This window comes from Saccharomycodes ludwigii, chromosome VII, assembly GCF_020623625.1.
Source record: "Saccharomycodes ludwigii strain NBRC 1722 chromosome VII, whole genome shotgun sequence".
NCBI lineage: Eukaryota > Fungi > Ascomycota > Saccharomycetes > Saccharomycodales > Saccharomycodaceae > Saccharomycodes > Saccharomycodes ludwigii.
The window spans coordinates 69,218-91,851 of NC_060206.1; the positions used below are offsets into that span (position 1 = coordinate 69,218).

The following is a 22,634-nucleotide window of genomic DNA, read 5'->3' on the forward strand; positions in this document are numbered from 1 at the left end:
AGATAGATTAATTATGTACATGGTATATATATATATATATATATATATATATATAATTACTACACATCCATGGATGATCTTGGTGTTAATCTAGTAAGTAACCTATTTTGTAATTGAATATCACGTTTGAGCTTTTTATCCACGGGGAAATATAGCCCCTGATCATCATAAGATCCATTTGCAATGCTAGACCTTTGTCTATAGGTCGTTATAGGGAAGAGCCATTCCATCCAAGTGGAACCCATGACGCTATCCCAATTTCTACGTTTGGATCCTAAATCAAATATATTAACAGCTCTCGAAGCTAACATGGGGTCAGGATGGCCACTATCATGCAAAATCTCTAATTCTTCTCTATGTGCTCTTAAAGCGCTCGACTCAATAATGGTCATATTGTTAACCACTAGATAAATGGAATACCAGGTAAATGCAATCATAGAAATAGAAGTCACTATTGCTAGTAGCCAAACAAATACTACTTGAAGATTAATATCTTCATTTTCATAGTTTTCTTGTTTGAACCAATGATAAAGAAAGTTTGATGTAATTGCGCATATTATTATACTGTAGAGAGTTGTATATTCCAAAAATTGAATAAAAAATTTTTGATTTTTGAAACCAATGCAACTTGCAAACCATGGACAATGGTGGTCCATCCTTAAAAAACATCGGTTACAATTAGAACAGTGATGTGTTCTATCCGGTTTCCAAACAAAACAACTACGACATAATCTTAACCGTCCATCACTTTTCAGGGTGTAATTCTTTAAAGTCATAAATGAAGGTGGTTCTTCAAGTCCTATTTCTGCATTTGCCAGATTTTTAATAATTAGTGGCTTATGATCTAATGGGCTCCCAGGACCAACATAAATTACTAACAAATATGTGTAAAGGGCTATTACCAAAATAGTTATGATTATAATGGGTATTATTACGTTATTATACGAAACATAGTATATAACAATGGCAGATGTATAACAATATAGAGATATAGTTAACACTTTTGGAAATAAGGATAATAGATTACATGCCATTTCGTTTCTTCCACTTTCTTGACAAATGAGTAACTGATGTAGAACGAGTTTCTTAAATATATATACATATGCCCATTTATTTATATATTGAAGAACTAAAAAAAAAAAAAGAAAAAAGAAAAAAAGTAAAAGGGCAAAAAAAAAAAAAAAATTTAATAATAATAAGCAAGCTGCGCTTGATTACACCATTTAATCAAAAACGCTTCAGAAAAATGCTTTTCTTTTTCCATTTTCCTGTTCCTTTTCTTTTCTCTTCTTTAATCTACTTCTGGTTTTATGAGTAACCTTAATCAGACACCAATCAGTCTAACACTCTCACATACAAATATATATATTACACCTATTATCGCACCATTTTGTCTTCAAAAGTCTTGATATACATACACAATGAGCTTAATTTTCCCAGGTGATACTTTACAAATTCCAACATCACAAATCAAAGTTACAGGTCCGGGCATTTATGTCTTTCCCAATGAAAATGATGTAAAACCAATCAATGCAGGCATAGAAATTGTACAAAAAAGTCCCAAGACAAGTGTTTATATAGAGTACAACTCCAAAAGATACATACCTGCTGTAGGTGATTTTGTTATTGGAACAATTGTAGCTGCGTATGCTGATCATTATAATGTTAGTTTAAATAACTTCTCTAATGTTGTCTCGCTATCTTACATGGCATTTCCAAATGCTTCCAAGAAAAATAGGCCTAATCTAAAAACAGGCGATTTGGTCTATGCCAGAGTTTGCCAAAGTGATAGAGACTTGGAGGCTGAGATAGAATGTATGAATTCCACAACAGGTGTTAACGATGGTTTTGGTTTATTAGATGAAAACAATTCCATGATAATAGATGTTTCCTTAGGGTTTGCTCGCGAATTGTTATTTAACAATAGCTATCCGTTATTACCTCTGTTATCGAAATTTACTGAGTTTGAAGTAGCCATAGGTGTTAATGGGAAAATATGGATCAAGACTCCAAGCGTATTGCAAACTTTAGCATCATACAAAAGTATACTGGATTGTGAAAAGAATCCGTCAAAAAACTTTAAAGATATCATTAAAAGTAACTTTAAGAAAATCGTTAATGTAGTAGCTGATGAGAACTGATGCCTTGAATTTTAAATCTATTCAAATATCCTAGAATAATCGTCCATAGGTTTATAGTTTGTGTAATCAAATATCTGTTTGTAATATTTTTTATCAACGGTAACTTGCGTTATTAATCCCGGTAGCATGCCAACGTCCTCTTCTTTATCCATCTTCCCCTGTCCATCCCCCCCTTCTTTTTCTTCTTTTTCTTCTTCTTCTTCTTCCTCTTCCTCTTCCTCTTGTTCTTGTTCTTGTTCTTTGTAAAAGATATAATTTTGTCGAAAATTATTGGAATCAAGTGGTAATGCTTCTTCTTCTTCTTCTTCTATTTCTTTTTCAAAGTTAAACTCATTAATAGCAACCTTTCGTTCCAATTGTTTAATTGCTTTCAAATTTTCTTTGTGAATTTTTTTCCAAGTTGTAATACTTAATTCATACTCATCCAAGGAACTTAATTGAAACGGAGAATCTTTATTTTCATGTTCGCTTGTCTTATTTTTGTCATTGATGTATTCTTCCTCTCGACTTAAACTTCTTAGTTTATTGTTTAAACTTTTGGACTTGTTGGAAGTAAATGGCGAGGCAACATCATCAATAGAGTTTATCCTACTTGTATTATTATTGCCCATTTTCCCAAGGGCGTTTTTTTGTCTTCTATTAGTTGAGTTATTGACGTTACTTTCGTTATACTCATTAATTAATCTATAATTGTTTGTGCTATTCATTTTATACTCGAAGGAATTACCCAAGTCGGTAAAAATCCTTATATTATAATATTCATTCCAATAATTGTCAACAGTTCTTGGATATTCTCTAACATTTTTAACGATTTTCCTGATGGTTAAATCATTTTTTTTAGATATAATCTCTCTACGAATAGTCTCATTTACACTCTGTATGTCATAGTCATTCCACCAGTGTCTGTAGCTTCTCTTAGGGGAACCATACTTTGAGCTGGAATTATGTAAATAGAAATCCGTGTTTAATTCCCAAATATTGGGTTGCCCCTTCTTCCACACATAGTGCCCTAAAAACAAATTGATGGCATCTTGTCTTTGCGCATCAACAAAGGAATTACTATAGAACCTTTTAATACTTTCAATCATATCTCTCGAATGTGAACTCCATTGGTTGATTTTCCTATAGGTTTCCATCGTATTCACTAGATGCGATCCACCATACTGCAATGCAATTGTGTCACCATGGTCATGGAAAAGTTCTGTTAGAATATTAACAATATCTGAATCATATTCCAAAAATGTATCGTCTATTATACCCAATGCTTTCAACTGGTAACCCAACGCCCTCTTTCCTATAATAAATTGAGCTGCGTTGGTTCTATCCAAACAATCAATGCAGTTGGTCCTACAAACACCCTCTTGTAATTTTGTTGTTGCTATGTCTTTGTTATTATGGAAAATGCCGGTTTGTTCCAAAGTTTTAATGGCATATGTTTCCAAAAATTCAATAACAACCTGACCTCTCCCCTTGGCAGCCCTGCTCATGTCCCAAGAAGTATATTGTAATTTCTTGTTGTCTTGCAGAAACTGGTTTAGATATTCAATACATTGCTCAAATTCTTTTAGTAGTTTGGTCTCTCGTGGTGTTTTTTCCTTTGTCTTGATTAAATTTAGTATTTGTATTGGGCCTCCGCCGTAATTTTGGAATAACCTATCAAAATGCAAGGCTGCACAACTGAAAAATGGATCCACCACATTTATTTCGATTGGAGGCTTGGCAGCCAAATTAGTGGCTTCCTGGGACCAAAATAATGGAATAGATCCTCTATGTTGCACAAAGGAAGAATATCTATCGCTACCATAAAATTTCCTTTGAGAATCATGAAAAGAAGTTCTTAACATATCAACTACAATCTGTTCTGTTTCCACTTCATTGGCGACATAGCCCATGTTATTAACTCCTCTTTTCAAAAACCTGGCCCCGGCAAAATGATGGGACCTTCTAGCAATTAACATTATATATATCCGTCTGCCATACACCAGCGCCTCTACTTGGTCAATAAAACCATGAATTATGGGTTGGAACCAGTCATAGACTGTATCAATACAGGGGAATAATGGCCTCAACAAATTTTCATTCCACATAAACATTTTATTATAGGAATTACCCGAATGTGTTGGTATCTGGATGTCAGATCTCCCAACAGATTTTAATTTTTCTCGCATTAAATTTGTTTGCAAAGTGTTTGTTATATCATAAGTGTAACTGAAATAGAATGTTTTGGATAAATCCAAATTATCAAAAATATTTCTGAACTTAGTTTCGTTGGATGATTTTTCTGGTTTTTTGTAATTTCTACAAATGGGAATCAATTCGGTCCGGTCAATGTGAAAGATTGAATGTCCTCCCAATACAGAGACCTGCGACTTTTTCGTAACCACAACCAAATAATAGCAATAGGTGAACCGTATAAAACCTAGTAACCCATCTGCAGTTATTTTTTTATGAAATGTTTCATCTTCACCATCGATTTCGGCCAAGACTTTAATAACCTCATCTCTTGTAAAGAAAATGTTATCTTCAACAACACTTAGGGTATGCAATGGAAGTGTTAAATCTATTTCCAAAATTCTAAACATGTTTTCCCTTTTATTACTCCCCACTATATACATTCTTTTCTCTGTTTCGTATATGGTGTATTTGGTCAAGATAAATCTCTTATTCTTTCTTTGTGGTTTATATTCCATACTAATTTGTTGATTAAAGTTGTTTGGAACAGAATTAACGGTAGCAGTAGCAGTTGGATTACCATAGGAAAAGTTGTTACTGCTAGGTATTTCATTTATAACCGATGAAGTAGCAGTATTACTAGAAACTGGTATATTTGTGAGCCCTGCAGCATTATCAGTTACAGAGCCTAAACCTGGATTATTCATGATTGAAGTATTTTCAATATTCATGCCGGTATTTGTTTATTTGTCTGTTTGTTTGTCTTTTATATTTTGCACTTATTATTTATTTAAAGGGTAATTTGTGTTCAGATTATTATATGTGGTTATTTATTTATATAAAGATGTCCGAATTATGCTGAATGTCCGGTAAGGAAATGGTAGAAATTCATTTGACTTTGAGAACAAAAAAAAAAAAAAAAAAAAAAAAAAAATAAACTGGATTTTAAAACGTTCTGTATATATAAATAACATTAATACAGTTATATATTATATTGCCTTTCCAAAACTTATCAAATAGCATAACACCTACAACAGTTAGAACAGTAATATACATTCCATTTTATATGATTCCACTAATAAAAAAAAAAAATGTCTGAAAAAAATAAGAAAAATGAACCAACTGCTAAACAGCAAAAACAGTTATTAAAACAACAAAGAAGATTCAAATACACAGATTTGGCTATTCAAAACACTAATAATTCATCCATTACATCCAAAAGATCTGTAGAGGTTTTATACTATCCTAAAATAGGTACGAATAAATCAATTTCCGACCCCACTAAAACCAAGCAATATATTGGTCATTTTGTCAAGGGCAAAATTCCAAGAAGATCACCATGCATCAATAGAGGGTACTGGCTAAGATTGGAAGCTATAAGGTCAAGGTTGTTGGATATTATAGAAAGTAGCAGTAACAACACAACCATTATGATCATCAATTTAGGTTGTGGGTTTGATCCGTTACCATTTGAGTTATTAGATTTTGAAGATAATGCCGATTGTAAAGGGAAGTTTTACAATAGTGAAATTAACAACAACATAGTTTTGAAATTTCTAGATGTTGATTATCCTGATTTGGTTGCTGAAAAATTACAATTAATCAATTCTGATCCAGAACTTTTAAATATACTAGCTCAGGGAGATAACAAAAACCGTTACGACATAGTTTCTTGTGATCTAAACAATATAGATTCATTTGAAACAAAAGTTTTGAAAAATATAATGAAGCAAGACCCTGGGAATACTTTTATTAAAGTATACATTGCTGAAGTTTCGTTGGCTTATATGAAACCTGAATTGGCTGATCAAGTTATCAGTAAATGTAGTACCTTGCCAAATTCACATTTTATACTTTTGGAACAACTAGCTCCCATGGGAGTTGATGAACCATTTGCTAAACAAATGTTAAAACATTTTAAAAAAAATGATTCACCTCTACAATCTGTATTGAAATATCAAGACATGAAGTCTCAGATCAATAGATTCACAGATTTGGGATGGCCCAAGGTTAATTGCGGGGATATGTATGATTTGTGGGAGTCTTTGCCTGCAGATCTGAAGAATAAAGTGTCACAAGTGGAACCATTTGATGAATTAGAGGAGTTTTTACTTTTCGCTCACTCGTATATCTTGTTACATGCCACTAATGTTTGCGATAATAATAATAATAATAATAATAATAATAATAATAATAATAATAATAATAATAATGCTGTGGTATTTCACAAACCGTTGAGGTATACTAAAGGGACTAGTGATCCGAATATCTCCTTTTATGACCAGCAGTGTCTTCTTAATGCTGACACTAAATTTAATTTTTCCTTTACAGAATCTGGAATTCAAAAGAAGTGTGGTGCTTGTTCGAGTGATGGGTTGTATTTTGGTGGCATATTCAATGGGAGATCAAATGACATTGTGACTTTTGATAAAAATGAAACAGTAAAACAGGAAACTACTAATAGACCTACTCCTCGTGTATTTCATTCTTTTACTCAAATTTCTAAAAACAGATATATTTTAATTGGAGGGCGGATGGCTCCAAACAAAGTTTTAAAAGATTGTTGGGAATTTACCAATTCCGATAACGGCACATGGAAAAAGTTACCTGACCCACCTTTTGAGCTTTACAGACATTCCACCATTAAAATAGATAACGAACTTTTATTAATTATGGGCTCCCAAGTGCCTTTATTGTATAATTTCAATAACCATAGTTATGATGAGGTTAGAATTAGTGATGAGGATAGGGGGAAAATATGCTATTTAGAATCTGCTGCGGTTGCCTATAAGAATGGATATGGTGTAGTTATCGGGGGAATGAGCAAACAGCAGGCAACAGATATTAAAGCTGAATTTAATCCTGACTTGTATGTTTTTAAATTACTTAAAGGTGTGGATGGTTGTTATAGTTTGGAGATAGTAAATAGTCTCAAAGCCGATCTATTTAAAAGATATGGTGCTAGATGTTGTTTTATTGGTCATGAGGATACACTTTCTGTCCTTTTGATAGGTGGGGTAAGTGATAAATATGTGTTGGGCAGAGAAACCACTATAATAAAGATTAAAAACATTTTACCTAAAGGGCAAGAAATGACTACAATAGAACTTGTACCAATTCCAATTGATATCTGGAATATAGATTCACCATTTGTGTATGTAGATTTTGAATTGGTGATGTTGCATAAACCTGATGCTAATAGTAGAAATTATAGTATCATTTTGTGTGGTGGTGGTGCTGTATGTTATGGCTTTGGATCTGTTTGGAATACAAAGAATTTGATTATTACTACAGAATAAATAATTTAAGTGTGTGTGTGTTTTGAGTTGAAAATATGTAGTAGTATTATGATTTACCGTTTATGTTACAATTATTATTCATATATATATGATCTTTATGTTTTTGAGACAATTTTAAATTATCCAAAAACAGACAGCTTTTTTTATTTATTTTTTTTGTTACAAGATGGGAGTATCCAAAATTGGTTGATTTATAATTTAAAAAACATATGCAATAATATAATAATGAATTTTTTCTAAAAATTGTATCTACTTTTCTTTTTTTTTTTTTTCTCATTTTTAGAATCAGATTAAGAAATGCCTCGTGGTTTTAATTTTATTTTGCTTTTTTTTTTTTTAATTGTATTTTTCTCAATCGGATTTTGTCGACTGAATTTTTTCAAAGTTTATTTATTTATTTTTTTTAAAAAAAGTTTTCTTAACAAAAACAAAAAAAAAAACAAAAATTAACAACGAATAGCTTTAATTCTATTTTATTTATTTATTATTTTTTATTTTATTTTCATGACCATAAGAATTTAACCCAGAAATTACAAAAAAAAAAAAAAAATAATTATCAATAACAGGCTCCAGTTTATCATATATATATATTTTTCTTTTTGAAAGGCTAATATAATACCAACCGTATTATATAAAGGGATAGATAAGTATATAAATCACAGAAAATGAAAGGAAACGAGAAAACTAAAAGAAATTCCCTGCTTGGAAGTAATGATAATAAGAAGAGCATAAGATCGTCATCACCAACTACTAAGAGTGGCTTCAACGCTGCAAATAGTGTATCTGCAACCACCAACAGAGCTATAGAAAACATAGCGTTAAAAGGTAGGGCCTTGGCTGAAATGTTCAAAATAAATCATGAAAGCAAAGCACATGGCACTTTAGACGATGATGATGTAGATGCCAGTGAATTTGAAGATGATGACGTACACGTGGTAAAAAAAATCAGAAGAAGAAGACCCAAGGATACCCCCTTTTCTCAACAAAGGATACCTGCGTTTAATGCAATTTGGACTCCCAATATAGTTTCTTGCTTATATATTTTTTTCACCTTTTGGTTTATATTGTTTGGGGGTGTTTTATTAACTATTAGTCGGAAAGTTGATGAGGTAATTATATATTATGAACAATGTTCTACCGAAGCACCAACAAACTCCTATGGTGATATTCCAAACGATTATTATTCCCTTTATTTTTACAACAACCAAAGTTTCAATGTCACTCCACAATGGAAATATATTGCCCCAACAGACTCAGATGTTGTAGCTGGAAATGGCACTGAAGTCGGTAACTGCTCAATCAAATTCTCTATTCCATATGACATGCCTCATCCTGTCTACATTAATTATTTAGTCGAAAATTTTTATCCAAATCATAGAAGATATGCATTATCTTTTAGCGAAGATCAATTACAAGGACTAAACACAACGTATGATTATGTTAAAACTTCCCACACCATAAATTGTAAAGCACTACCTGGGACCGATGAGGGAAAGCAGTATTATCCATGTGGTTTGATTGCCAATGCTATGTTTAATGATACTTTCCCTATGGAATTATCGAAGACCAATGACGATTTTTCCAATTTAGAAGATGAAAGTAGTGGCTTAGATGCTTACGAGTTAACCAATAAGGGAATATCTTGGTCTACTGATAAGAAGAGATACAAGAAAACACAATTAAATCCAGACGATATTGTTCCTCCACCAAATTGGGTCAATCAATATCCCGATGGTTATAACGAAACCAACCTACCGGATGTCTCTGAATGGGAAGAATTTCAGAATTGGATGAGAAACCCAGCCTTTTCCAAGTTTTCCAAACTAATACGTAGGAACGCTAATAATGTGGATCTATCAAGCGGTGTTTATAGTATAAACATTGGATTAAACTGGCCAGTTACTATGTATGATGGCAAAAAAGCCTTATATATAACCCATGGTTCTAGCATTGGTGGCAGAAATAATTTCTTAGGTACTGTCTATACTATTGTTGGATTAATCTGTTTTGCTTTAGCGTTGATTGTAACTGTAATGCGTTTGTTTTATGGAAGAAGGTTAGGTGATACTTCGTTATTGTCTTGGAAAAGGGAAGAATTGGCTAAACAACAACAAGAAGCTACAATGAGCAGAGGTGATAGACCTCAACATTATTTGGATTTGTGATGTTCTGTTTCTTTAATTCTTTATTATATTTTACTTATTTATTTACTTTTCTAATTCATAAGTTTGTAAATATGAATTTTCACTTGCATATTTTCTTTTTTTTTTTTTTTTTTTTTTTTTTTTTTTTCTTTCTTTTGAATGATTTCCAAAAAAAGTAGTTTCGATTGTATGAAATAAATTAAAAAAAAAAAAAAACGCTAAATACAGAAACTTCGGTAATTGCAACCTGCCAAGTTTTTTTTTATTTTATTTTATTATTTTTGTATATAAAAAAAGTGAAGTTCGGCAATGTTATCCGAAATATTTTGATTGTCAATTTCAACTTATCTTCGATGCTATGACTAACCAAAGTCAGTAAAATTAAAAATAATAACATTCCAACCGTAGCTAATTAGATATCTATAACTACAGCTTTTTTTTTTCTATTTTCATTTTTTTAAATAAATCGATTATATAAATGTAAATTAAAGACATTTTAATATAACAAAAGAACTATAATACCAGAAAAAAAGAAAAAAATAAAAAAAAAAGTTAACTCTTATCCCATTTAAGGATCCAATCATTAGTTTTTAATACGCTTTAGCAATCTATACATAGAATTGTACCAACAAAAACATACCACTAAAGTTTATCCTCTCCCAACAAATTGATAGCAAATGTTTAAATTAAACTTTTCTTCTAAACAGAAACAACTTTTCAAAAGATTATATACGACTTCTAAAGATTTCATTGAATCTGAAAGTTCATACCAAGTCACCACATATGCCAGACCAAATGATCTAGTCATTACTAGAGGCACCAATTGCTACTTATATGATGATTTCTCCGGTAAAAAATATGTTGATTTCACCAGTGGCATTGCTGTCACCGGTCTAGGCCATTCTAACCCACAAATTGCTCAGCTTTTATATGATCAAGCCAAGAAGTTGGTTCATTGTTCTAATCTATATTACAACGATCAAGCTTTAATATTAAGTGACAAATTAGTTGAAAAAACTCAAAAATTTGGAGGCCAATACGATATTTCCAAGGTTTTTTTATGTAACAGTGGTAGTGAGGCAAATGAGGCGGCTTTGAAGTTTGTTAAAAAATTTGGTATTAAAATTTCAGAAGATAGAATTGGAATTGCGGCATTTGAAAACTCTTTTCATGGCAGAACTTGCGGGTCTTTGAGTGTTACATACAATCCTAAATACAGAACACCCTTTGGTCCTTTAGTACCGGGGGCTGAATTTTTTTCTCTATCTAACGAAGGCCTAGAGTCCTTGAAACAAAAGTTTGAAAGTGGTAAATTTGCTGGTTGTATTATAGAACCTATCCAAGGTGAAGGTGGTGTTTATCCAATTCCAATCCCAAAATTGGTTGAATTGAAACAATTGTGCCAGGCTAACAATGTTGTCTTGATCTATGATGAGATCCAATGTGGGATGGGTCGTTCCGGTAAATTATGGGCTCATTCTTATTTACCTAAAGAAGCACATCCAGATATTTTTACTGTAGCTAAAGCTTTAGGAAATGGGTTCCCAGTTGCTGCCACATGCATCAATGAAAAAATTAATAATATTTTGAAGGTTGGTGATCATGGAACAACCTATGGTGGTAATCCATTGGCATGTAGAGTAGCTAATTACGTTTTGGATGTTATTGGTCAAGAAAATTTTTTACAACAAGTTAATGAAAAGGGTGCTTATTTGGTAGCAAGATTAAATAAATTGAAGGAAAAATACCCTGCTCTTATTAAAGAAATTAGAGGCAAAGGTTTAATTATTGGGTGCGAGTTAACTCAACCACCAAATGATCTAGTTAATAAGTGTCGTGAAAATGGATTATTAATTATCACTGCTGGTAAATCTACTTTAAGATTTGTTCCCGCTTTAATTATTGAAAAGGATGTTTTAGATGAAGGTTTAGACATTTTAGAAAAAAGTATAGGAGAAGTATTCAACAAGAAATAAACAAGTATATATATATGGATGATTCACGTATATGAGTATATAATATTAATGTTATAAATTTTCTATTTATTTTTATTTTTTATTTTTCTATTTTTTACTTTTTACTTTTTATATTTTCCCCTAAATCCACAGTATTGGTTTACCTATTTAATTTTCAAACCATAAATATATATATATATATATATATTGATGAAGAAAAAGAAAACAACCACATAATTAAAAAAAGATCTACAAAACGAACATGAATAACGCAATTATAGACCCAAGCAATGAAGAAATACCTGTAACAAACCCATTGTTGTTGTTATTAAATACTTTATTAATAGCAGCGGCATTAGATGGTGTAATAGTGATTTGTCTATCGGTTTGAGTAATACCAACCTCACCAGATAAAGTACCTAAACCTATTGCTCCAGATGATGGAGTTGACAAAGCACTGTATTGTGTGGTAAATCTTTGGGCAAAGGTTGTTTGGATGACGGTTGTTTGACCAAAAGTGACAATAGTAACCCACAAATTAGAAGTCTTACCCCTAGTGGTTGTATAGGTGGTTGAAGATTCTGTAATGGTGACATAGGTGTCTTCAGATAGTGTAGTGACTGCGGATAAGGGTGGTTTGGTGAAACCAGTGGATGGGTCCGGTCTCAGGTTTAAATTTGTATTTTTGCTAGTTGACGTTGTTCCACTAGACGAGGAGGTGATACTTCCAGAAGAAGAACCCACTGATGACACACTATTGGAAGCTGATAAAATAGAGGATATGCTGCTAGTAATTGATGAAGTCGATGATGAAGTTGCAGTTGTTGCTGTAGCAAGTGAACTTGTGCTAGATAAAGAATTGGATAATAATTTAGAAGTGGATTTGGAAGTTGTTGTCAATAAGGTATTTAAAGTGCTGCTACTACTAATAGTGACAATTGATGATGAAGAAGTAGATGGTACGGTAGTTTCAGTTTTAAAACGTGCATCTGTCACAGCTAGAGTCAATGTAACGGTATTCGCATTGATATCGGTGGTAACAACAACGGTAGAAGCAGTCGCCAAATTAACTACATTGGTTTGTGTTATTTGCACACCAGCTGCATCGGTAGTAACAATAGTTTGTGTAGTTAGCAGATTCTGGTCTGCTTTAGCAACATGAAAATTTATGGAGAGACAGAGTAGTATTAATGCAAATATATTAAATAAAGGCTTCTGGAATAGCATGATTTATGTGTGGCAGGTTGTTCTTTCTCTTGTTAGGTGTGAATATTTTTCTTTTTTTTTTTTTTTCTTTGTTTTTTAATAAAAAAGAATAACGACAAAAGATGGGAATTAAAAAAAAAAAAAATGAGTCTGAACTATCATGCTCGATAAAAAGACAAAGAAAACAAAGAAAAAAAAAAAAGAAAAAAAAAGAGGCACCAATGAATTAATAAATGATACTAAAAATATAATAATAGCAGGAAAAGAAGGTGTACGTGTGAATCTATGACCAAAAAAAAAAGACTATTTATTCCCGCAGGAGAGTTGCTTTCTTTGTTTGTTTGCAGGTGAAATTGGAAAATAATATGAACAGAAATACACGCAGATATTGGAAATTACCTTTTTTTTTGATTGATTTAAGACACAGGTGTATAAGAAATGTACAGGTGTTGTAACATGGTCACAATTTCTCTTCTTTTTTTTACTTTCGTTTCAGATTGCGCGCCTTTTTCCCCTTTTTTTCACTAATGTTTTTTTTTTCCCTTTAAAACGACTCTTTGCAAATAGCATTTATCGTTTCCTTTAATATCATATTTATCACCCCTTTCCTATCGCCTTAAAACATTTAAGGAAAAAAAAAAAAAAAAAACAAAGCAGACAAAAAACAAGTCAATTATAATAATTCAATTTAAAAAGCAAACACAATTCATTACTAATACGAAAGTCTTTCTGTTTCCTTCTTTTTATTTATTTATTTCTTTGTTTGTTTTTTTTGTTTTTTTTTTTTTGTTTAGCTTAAGTATAAAATGAGCACTTCTCCAAATGATAAAAAAATTGAAGAAAATATGGCAACGGAAAGATCCAATAGGCATTCACAACAATCAATATCACCTTTGCCCTCTTTGAGGAAAACTTCTAGCACAAATAATCCATACAATAATAACAATGATGCCTCAAATAATCCAAAGCATAATAATAGTACAAATCTAAGTAATAGCGACTTATTGTCAGCTGTTGCTAATTCCCCTACCTTGTCAACTAAACATAGCAATACTGCGAATAAAACCTCGACGGCTGGGAACATTAGAAAAGTGTTTTCTGTTGATGATGATTTAAATGAAGTTGAAAATGATGTAAAGTATCTGGAAGGCTTACAAGATGGATTGAAGCTGGCTAAACAGAGATTAAAAAAAAATGGTGTATTGCCACGAAACAAACAACAAGATGGCTCCAATAACACCAGTGTTTATCACCAAGATTATATGGACATTGGTAAAAATAATAGGAATTTAAGCAGCACCACGACTGATCGTAGAAATGAAGATTTGATTACGAACCGGTGTGAAGAAACTAACAAAGCAAACGATAATCCAGAGGAATCTGGAAATTTGGATGAGAATGACAATTTGGGGAACAATGACACAGATGCTCGGCAGTTGCGAGAATTCAATCCGGATGACTTTTTATATAAAAACCATGCGGGTATTGTTCAGCATGATCCTAACGATCAATTGGAGAGTTATGAGTCACTGAATCCAATTTATTCAGCCTCTAATCACACACATTCTAATAGTAACCATAACAAGGATACTAATGATAGTCAGGCCGACCATGAGGATTACTCTGATGACAATGAAGATGCCGAATCGTTCACATTACGTGAAAGACAGAATGCAATTAATGAAACGCATCCATTTGGTATTAGAATTTGGAAGCCAGCTTTGTATAAAAAATCTAGGTCTATTCAAAAAGCTGCCGATCAAGATATTCACGAGACTAGATACAAAGATATTCCACTCTTAATTAAGATTAACAATGTATTATATTCTATAATTTTAGGGCTTCCCTTGATGTTATTATCCTTTTCCTTAGCATTTGTGATATTTACTTTAACAGGGTTTGGCTTAAGTAAAGCTGGTGTTGAATATGCTAGAGTATTTTTTAAAGTGGGGTTATATTTGTTTTGGCCATTTGGTATTTTGATGTATATGTTGAAAGATGAGAACTATTATGATGAAGACAGGTTTGAAGGTGTTACAGTATCTGAGTTTTATCGCTGGATAACCAGTTACAAGTTATTTTCAAACGATGGAGCACAGGGAAGTGGCGAGGGGGAGCAATCTGCGAATGCTATTGATAGGAACACCACTGATCCACAAGGGAATCCATCAATTAGTAAAAATAATATCAGTAGTTCATCATTTTTGTTGCATACCACACCATCTAATTACGGCTCTGTCCCAACAACTAGTGATCGACCAACCGGACAGCTGAAGAGGTATGGGTCACTATTGAATGCACCAAGGTTGAGTAAAGTGCGGAATGCTGAGGGGAATGTTGTTGGTGGTAAACAGAAAAGGGGTGATCGGCCCAATGGTGGTCATGCTACAGATGAGTGTAGCAGTTCGAGTTTTGAGCAACGTAGATATTTTGGCAGAGGTAAATGGACTTTTGCAAGAGTTATTTTTTATGTATTGTATTATTTAGTGTTTACACCAATTTTGGGGGTATTGAGTTTAATTACCTGGTTGGGTGTATTTACGATTCCAATGAGTAATGTTATGGTTACGTTGTTGTCGCACTTGAGGAAACATCCACTAGCACTAGATTACAAAAGTATTAGGGGTTACCGAAACAAATCTTTGGAGAACAATATTCTATTGTGTACTTTTAGATGTTCAGGTTTCCACTATTATAAGTATACGGTTGATGGAACCAATGTAATAGTTATGAATCTTTGTTTTATTGTTTTGGTGACGATTTTTGATTTTTATTTTTTGACTGGGATGTACCCGAACAATTTTTTCACGCAGGGGACGACGATATTTGGGTTTTGTTTAATATCCACGATACCTCTAGCATTTTACATTGGACAAGCAGTGGCTTCGATCAGTGCACAAACTTCGATGGGGTTGGGTGCAGTGATTAATGCATTTTTTTCGACTATTGTAGAGATTTTTTTGTATTGTGTGTCATTACAACAGCGCAAGGGGTTAATTGTGGAAGGTGCTTTAATAGGTTCCATATTGGGAGCGGTATTGTTATTGCCTGGGTTTTCAATGTGCGCGGGCGCAGTTAAAAGAAAAACACAACGGTATAATCCGCGTAGTGCTGGTGTGTCGAGTGCAATGTTGATTTTTAGTATGATGGTTATGTTTATTCCAACAATGTTTTATTTGATATACGGAGATTACAAAATCAAATGTGTTGACCTGGTAACGAATGGTAAGGAGAATAAAGACCAACGGTGTCATTTTGAACAGGAGGAATTAACTTTTGATAAGTTGTATACAAAGGTGATTAAACCTATTAGTATCTCGTGTGCAATTATCTTATTTGTAGTTTATTTTATTGGGTTGTTGTTTACATTACGGACACACGCTGCTTTGATTTGGAGTTTACCTATTTCAAGTGATAAGCAGAACGGAGGAGCATCCTCTAACACAAATGGTTCTGGCTCAAACAACGTTGCAAGTGATCTTGAGCAATCGATTCATTCTACTACGACAGGTGAAGATGCGAACCATGGTGCACCTGCCGTTGCAAATAACAACAACACCAATGTTGTTACTAATTCTTCGGGCCATGAAGCACCCAATTGGTCCAGATCTAAATCCACCATAATTTTGTTAGTGGCAACGCTAGCATACGCTGTAATAGCCGATATTTTGGTTGATTGTGTAGATGAGGTTTTGAAGGATAACCCATCAATTAATCCGAAGTTTTTAGGTTTAACTATTTTTGCATTGGTACCAAACACGACAGAGTTTTTAAATGCAATGTCTTTTGCTATGAACGGAAACGTTGCATTGAGTATGGAAATAGGTACTGCATATGCTTTGCAGGTATGCTTGTTGCAAATTCCTAGCTTGGTCATTTTTTCGATGTATCGTTTACGTAACATATCACATAATTTGATTAGGATTAGAGAACAAATGTTTACTTTAGTTTTTCCCCGTTGGGATTTGATAGCATGCATGGTTAGTACCTTTTTGTTCACCTATTTATATGCGGAGGGGAAATCTAATTACTTTAAGGGGTCTTTATTGATTTTATTCTATGTAATTTTGGTTGTTGGATTTTTCTTCCAAGGGGAAATAGATAAGGAAACATTTTGGAATAATGAATGAGTTGTTATCGAACAGTATTTATATAGTAATTAAAGATGAATTGAATTGAATTGAATTATATATATATATATATATACTTGTGTTTATTGAAAAGCAAAAAAAAAAAAAAAAAAAAAAGCATAAGATATTAGCAGCTTATTTTGTATTTAAATTCATATAATAATATAACAATTACCTTTTTTTATTATTTTTTTTTTTTTTTATTTTATTATTTTTAATTTTATTTTTAATTTTCCTGTTATTTCCTTTTTTTTTTTCTTTTTTTTTGAAAAAAATTAAAAGAGAAAAAAAAAAAATATATATATATATATTTATATTAATTAGATGGTGGTAAAATATTTTACAAAATCATGAATGGTGGTATTTTTCTGTTTTCAGAGTCAGCATGTTTAATGAATTCCAATTTGAATTCGATTGGTTGATGTTCTGGTTTTTCTCCTTGTTTTTCCTCTTCAGTTTGGGATTCGATGCTCTTTTTGTTGTTGAGGATGGCGCCGATGATAGCTCTAAACTTCAAACCGATCTTAGTCAAAACTTCTTTATCGCAAGTATTAGTCCAAATAGCTAGCTTAACGACTTTCTTTCTCATGTTGAAAACAACACCATTAATGGCCACATCGTTTTCATCTAATGTTTCACCGATTGCACTTAAAACAACTTTCAACCATAATTCATCTAATAAGGCCCTGTCAGAATCATTTATTTGGAAAGTCCATTTTCCACCTTTAGCATTTTTATCATCTTCCCATTCAGGTCTTATATCATTACGAAACAAATGATAATCTGATTTTAAAGGTAATTCAGAGGCTTTTGGGATGGATTGGTAAACGCCCCAAAATTCTTCAACGGTGGAAAGTTTAGTGACTGGACGCAATAAACTAGACCAATCTTCAGTGTTATCAACTTTAGGTTTGGTGTACCACAAAGTCCATTGTGTGTTTAAAGGGTGTTTCAATTCAAATTCCTTATCAGCAGTTGAGGCAGCATTTAAAACTGTTTTTTTGTTGCCATCAATGGATAAATCTTCAGTTTTCTTGGTAACTTGTTCAACACTAGTGGCAGACATATTTTTTCAGATGATAATGTGATGTGTGGTTTCTTTCACGTTGGTGAAGTTTTAAACATAAAAATAAAAAAAAAAAAAAAAAAAAAGAAAGGATTTTTCTTTTTTATTTTTCATTTTTAAAAGTATTTTTTAATGAAATTGTTAAAGATGTGTGAGTAAGTTGGGAGAATGTACATAAAAAATAACAACAAAAAAATAAAAAAAAAAGAAAAAGAAAAAAATTTTAATCTTGGCAGAAAACACGCAGAATAAACCAATTTTTGTTTTTTTGTTTTGTTTTTTCGTTCTGTAACAAAAAGAAAAAAGAAAAGAAAGTCAAAAATATTAACAAAAATTGAGTTGGCTGCGTGCGTTTCTGTGTTTCTACGAGGAGATAAGACATTTCGTGGCTAATGATGTGCAAATGTGTATTGATCGGGTAAGTAAAACGTATTAAGTGATGTAGTGAGGGTAAGCATCATTTTGCACGAGATCACTTTTTATTTAATTTTTATTATTAAATTTATAAACGAGAAAACAACAAAACAAAACAAAACAAAAGGAATTGAGCGTGATGGTCAGGTTTATGGTACTTCCCCCCCCCCCCCCCTGGAAATTTTTATCCTGGAATGATAATAAAAAAACACAAATCAACAAGTAATAATATTTCCTGATTGGGTCAGCGAGATTGGCTTCCCCTCCCCCCCCCTCAAATAAAAAATAAAAAGAAATAAAACGGGTGGCATCCGTGCATCACACACTCTAAAAATAAAAACGTGATAGTACGTAAACGGAAAAACTCTTTGGACCGTTTTCTGCAAGTTTTTCCGGTTGAACAGAAACAAAAAAAGCAAAAGAAGGCCAAAAATAAAAAAAAACAAAAGAAAAAAAAAAAAAATTTTGTATCGGGAAATATCAACCGACTCGAAGCATTTTTTTTTTTCTTTTTTTTTCTTTTTTCCCGCGTTGGAGTAAACTGATATTCTTTTGTCACGCTGAAAGAAAATTCATTATTCAAATTCAAAATGTATAAAATTAAATTAAATTAAATAAAACGTCGTTTATATTTATATATATATATATACAATTAACTCTTAAAAAAGAAAAAAAAAATAAAAAGAACATTTCCTGAAAAGAAAGAAGAAAAAATAAAAATTATTTTCATAAATATATATATATATATTGTTCTTAACATACCAAAAAAAATAAACGTTTTTTGCTAACCTTAATCAAAATCGTACAAAATTCATTTGTTACCGGATCAAACTCAACAAGTATACATTTTTCCAAAAGGAAGGCCGAAAATGGAACTAAATTCAACTTCAACTTCTACCACTTCTTTGTTTTCATTGCAAAGTTTAGCCAGTTCCATATCTGAGTTTAACGTTTCGAACACTGCGTTAAATGTTCCTGCCACTAATCTTCAACAAGATGAAAATGGTGATTATATCGAATTGAATTTCCCACCTGAAACTCGTGGTACAACTAGCATATCAAAATATATCATTATTTTAGTTGGATTGCCAGCTAGTGGAAAATCTACCATTTCCAAGAATTTGATTGATTTCTTGTCAAACTGTACACCCAAGAAATTGAAATGTGGTGTATTCAATGCTGGCCAATTTCGTAGAATGGACACCTATGCAAAATTTAAAACAATGATGAAGATAACCGATAATTCTCAAGATGATATTTTTAATCCAAAGAATGCCTACAAAAAGGATATATACGCCAAGAGAACTCTGACGAAAATGTTTGAATCTTTTGTTAATGATGATTTAGACATAGCTATCTTCGATGCCACCAATTCTACCATTCATAGGAGGCAGTTCATATTAAAAGAGGTCAACGATTTTGTATTGAATTATTCCACACCCATGATGTTTAATGTCAAACCAATTTTCTTACAGGTTGACTGCACCTTGACTTTAAACATCAAGTTCAATATGCATAATAAAACTTTCAATTCGGATTATTTTGATAAACCTTATGAGCACGCACTGTTGGACTTCAGCAGAAGATTTAAATTTTACTCTGATCAATTTGAAAAACTTACCAACGAAGAGTTTATTGGTAATATGTATCATTTTTATAATCCGAAAAATTGTTTTTATTTTAAAATGGTTAATGGGTATGTTGTCAATACAATAACCACTGAACAAATTAATCAGGTTGATATAAGCCAGATTGATCCTGTTATCAAATTAATTTATGAATTTTTAATACAGTACCACAACTCGGAACAAGATAAGTCTTATCGTAAACAAGTTGATGAATTTTTTCAAAACTCTGCTGATGAGAAAGGTGAATATTATATTAATACGTTGAATCAAATTTTAAATGAGGACTATTTTAAACAAACTGTGTTTAGCTGATTCCTATGTGATGACTTTTTTTTTTTTTTTTTTTTTTTTTAATATTTTTTTTTTTTTTTTTTTTAATGATTATTTTAGGTGTGTTTTTATATATATTACACGGCTATTAATATGTTTGTAGTATATTGATGTTAATGACTTATATATATATATATATATTATATATATTTTTATATATTTTTATTTTAATTTATTTTTTATTTTTTTTAGTTTATTTTTCTTTTTCTTTGTTTTAAACTTTTACTGTATATTTATATACAAATTTATAATAATAAATACATTATTTTGATTTTCGATTATCACACACACACATATATATATAAACTAACCCAATCCTGGTAAAGTAAATGTAGATTGCTGTTTCCCCTTCATATTATGCAAAGGCAGAGTACCACCATTGTTGTTTTTAGAGTTATTACCGCTACCATCCTTAATGATTGTATTTGCGGTAACACCCAATCCTGATTTCTTTTCATCTTTACCATTGATACCACCAGTCTCCACATTGTCACCTTGATCTCCACTTGTAACACTTTGCTGTTGTAATGCTAATCCATATTCCGTCTTGGCTCTAATTGAACTGATTCCATTATTAATTCCATAATACCAACCAGTAACCTTTTTATTATTGTAAATAGGCTCGTCATAAGCATTAGGATCGTACGGCCTAGCTCTTGTCCAAAACCTAATAGTACGATCCTTAGAGGCAGTGGCAAACATGTGTCCCAGGGGATTGTACGCCATTGTAGTCAAACACTTTTCATGTGCATAAGGAATATTGTGATAGCATGTGGACAGATCCAAAGTATAGTCATAAAACCTGATTTGTCCATCAAATGACCCAATGGTGAAACTACTAGGACTAGCAACGTCCCACTCCAAAGTGCAATAATCTACTTCGTCCACAGTAGACCCGGGCAACGGTTGTTCATTCCTATATATCTTATATTCCTTACAATGGTTTCGCAAATCAAAAATCTTACACGATTTGTCTTTACTAATGCATACAAGTTTGTCTTTATTCCCTAAGTTTTGAAATCTTGTAGCCACCACAGTATGCTTAAACCCCAAGATTGAGCTCACATTTTTTCCCATTCTTGGATCCCAAAGCTTAACCAAATTATCCTTTGATCCACTAACAATTAGTCCCATTTCACTGTGCCAATCACAGCTCTTTACATCCCAATGATGGCCCAGTAATTCTCTTTCCTCTTTCCCCGTATGGAAATTCCATATCTTTAGACTTTTATCATCACTACACGTTACAAACTTGGAATCGTCCCAACTAAAACTTATCCCTCTAACGCTGTCCATATGTCCCATACCTCCATCATTTTTACTCGCTAATTGTTTCACCATATTTAAATTGGGCTGCCAAATTTTAATTCCTCCATCACAGTCCCCACTGATTAACCAATCACCAAAATTAGAATACTTGACAAAGGTAATGGCATTATCATGTGCTTGCATAATAGTTTCAAATGAAAAATTATTCCCATTCCACAAGGTAAACTCTCCCGAGTGTGTTGTAACTAGTAATCTTCGACCATCAGGTGTCCACGTTATCGCATGTATTACATGCTTGATTTTGTTAGAACTTAGATGAATAAATTTGTTTGTATTATTCATCCCCGATATCCGTGATGCAATGTGATGTGGCGGCATCATTTCGGCTGTATAACTGGTATTTTTTTGAATATATTTTAATGGAATATTGTTCTTTAAATGATAATGAACTAATCTACCATAACTTGAAGATAAATCTATTACTCTTCTTTGAGAGTATTTCTTACTGGTTGTTGTGGGCATAATACCATGATTAAACATAGCTGAAGTAAGAGCAGAAAGGGATCAGAAATAAAAATTAATTCAATTTATTTATTTTTATATGTTTTGTAGGTTCTTTCTTTTAGATTGTTTTATATAAGTAATCAAATAAAATAAGTTATCCTTTTTTTTCCTTCTTTTTTTTTGTTGTATAATTTATTAAAGAAAAAAAAAAAAAAAAAAAAGTTTTGAAAATAAAAAAAGAAAAGAACGTCACAGACAGGATTCGAACCTGCGCAGGTAAAACCCAATGCCTAACAATCAAATAAATAGCAGGGCATCGCCTTAACCACTCGGCCACTGGGACTGACTTCAGCCGATTTCATTCTAGTTCATGTAA

The 22,634-nt window shown here is 32.1% G+C and overlaps 11 protein-coding genes and 1 non-coding gene across 12 annotated transcripts; 6 read left to right on the plus strand and 6 right to left on the minus strand.

Annotated features, from left to right (window-relative positions):
* Window positions 1-59: 59 nt before the first annotated feature.
* On the minus strand, window positions 60-1,034 carry PFA3 (palmitoyltransferase PFA3; the record flags this gene model as incomplete). Its single annotated transcript, XM_046081445.1, has 1 exon — window positions 60-1,034. One exon carries the CDS (start codon window positions 1,032-1,034, stop codon window positions 60-62), a length of 975 nt encoding a protein of 324 aa, XP_045932601.1.
* Window positions 1,035-1,421: 387 nt separating this feature from the next.
* RRP40 (exosome non-catalytic core subunit RRP40) lies at window positions 1,422-2,141 on the plus strand (the record flags this gene model as incomplete). Its single annotated transcript, XM_046080971.1, has 1 exon — window positions 1,422-2,141. One exon carries the CDS (start codon window positions 1,422-1,424, stop codon window positions 2,139-2,141), a length of 720 nt encoding a protein of 239 aa, XP_045932602.1.
* A 17-nt stretch (window positions 2,142-2,158) lies between these two features.
* FIG4 (phosphatidylinositol-3,5-bisphosphate 5-phosphatase) lies at window positions 2,159-5,044 on the minus strand (the record flags this gene model as incomplete). Its single annotated transcript, XM_046080972.1, has 1 exon — window positions 2,159-5,044. One exon carries the CDS (start codon window positions 5,042-5,044, stop codon window positions 2,159-2,161), a length of 2,886 nt encoding a protein of 961 aa, XP_045932603.1.
* A 360-nt stretch (window positions 5,045-5,404) lies between these two features.
* PPM2 (tRNA methyltransferase PPM2) lies at window positions 5,405-7,612 on the plus strand (the record flags this gene model as incomplete). The annotated part of the gene is made up of 1 exon (XM_046080973.1): window positions 5,405-7,612. The coding sequence occupies one exon, from the start codon at window positions 5,405-5,407 to the stop codon at window positions 7,610-7,612; it is 2,208 nt and encodes a 735-aa protein (XP_045932604.1).
* Window positions 7,613-8,277: 665 nt separating this feature from the next.
* On the plus strand, window positions 8,278-9,777 carry LEM3 (Lem3p; the record flags this gene model as incomplete). Its single annotated transcript, XM_046080974.1, has 1 exon — window positions 8,278-9,777. One exon carries the CDS (start codon window positions 8,278-8,280, stop codon window positions 9,775-9,777), a length of 1,500 nt encoding a protein of 499 aa, XP_045932605.1.
* A 656-nt stretch (window positions 9,778-10,433) lies between these two features.
* ARG8 (acetylornithine transaminase) lies at window positions 10,434-11,732 on the plus strand (the record flags this gene model as incomplete). Its single annotated transcript, XM_046080975.1, has 1 exon — window positions 10,434-11,732. One exon carries the CDS (start codon window positions 10,434-10,436, stop codon window positions 11,730-11,732), a length of 1,299 nt encoding a protein of 432 aa, XP_045932606.1.
* Window positions 11,733-11,960: 228 nt separating this feature from the next.
* On the minus strand, window positions 11,961-12,938 carry KRE1 (Kre1p; the record flags this gene model as incomplete). Its single annotated transcript, XM_046080976.1, has 1 exon — window positions 11,961-12,938. One exon carries the CDS (start codon window positions 12,936-12,938, stop codon window positions 11,961-11,963), a length of 978 nt encoding a protein of 325 aa, XP_045932607.1.
* Window positions 12,939-13,723: 785 nt separating this feature from the next.
* On the plus strand, window positions 13,724-16,902 carry VNX1 (calcium/hydrogen antiporter; the record flags this gene model as incomplete). Its single annotated transcript, XM_046080977.1, has 3 exons — window positions 13,724-15,481; window positions 15,731-16,762; window positions 16,846-16,902. The coding sequence occupies 3 exons, from the start codon at window positions 13,724-13,726 to the stop codon at window positions 16,900-16,902; spliced, it is 2,847 nt and encodes a 948-aa protein (XP_045932608.1).
* Window positions 16,903-17,387: 485 nt separating this feature from the next.
* Window positions 17,388-18,113, minus strand: CDC33 (translation initiation factor eIF4E; the record flags this gene model as incomplete). Its single annotated transcript, XM_046080978.1, has 1 exon — window positions 17,388-18,113. The coding sequence occupies one exon, from the start codon at window positions 18,111-18,113 to the stop codon at window positions 17,388-17,390; it is 726 nt and encodes a 241-aa protein (XP_045932609.1).
* A 1,283-nt stretch (window positions 18,114-19,396) lies between these two features.
* PFK27 (6-phosphofructo-2-kinase) lies at window positions 19,397-20,467 on the plus strand (the record flags this gene model as incomplete). The annotated part of the gene is made up of 1 exon (XM_046080979.1): window positions 19,397-20,467. One exon carries the CDS (start codon window positions 19,397-19,399, stop codon window positions 20,465-20,467), a length of 1,071 nt encoding a protein of 356 aa, XP_045932610.1.
* A 324-nt stretch (window positions 20,468-20,791) lies between these two features.
* On the minus strand, window positions 20,792-22,294 carry PFS2 (cleavage polyadenylation factor subunit PFS2; the record flags this gene model as incomplete). Its single annotated transcript, XM_046080980.1, has 1 exon — window positions 20,792-22,294. One exon carries the CDS (start codon window positions 22,292-22,294, stop codon window positions 20,792-20,794), a length of 1,503 nt encoding a protein of 500 aa, XP_045932611.1.
* Window positions 22,295-22,505: 211 nt separating this feature from the next.
* Window positions 22,506-22,601, minus strand: SCDLUD_005001. Its single transcript is given in 2 exon segments — window positions 22,506-22,551; window positions 22,564-22,601. It is a non-coding gene; the product is annotated as a tRNA-Ser (tRNA).
* Between the last annotated feature and the right edge of the window lie 33 nt (window positions 22,602-22,634).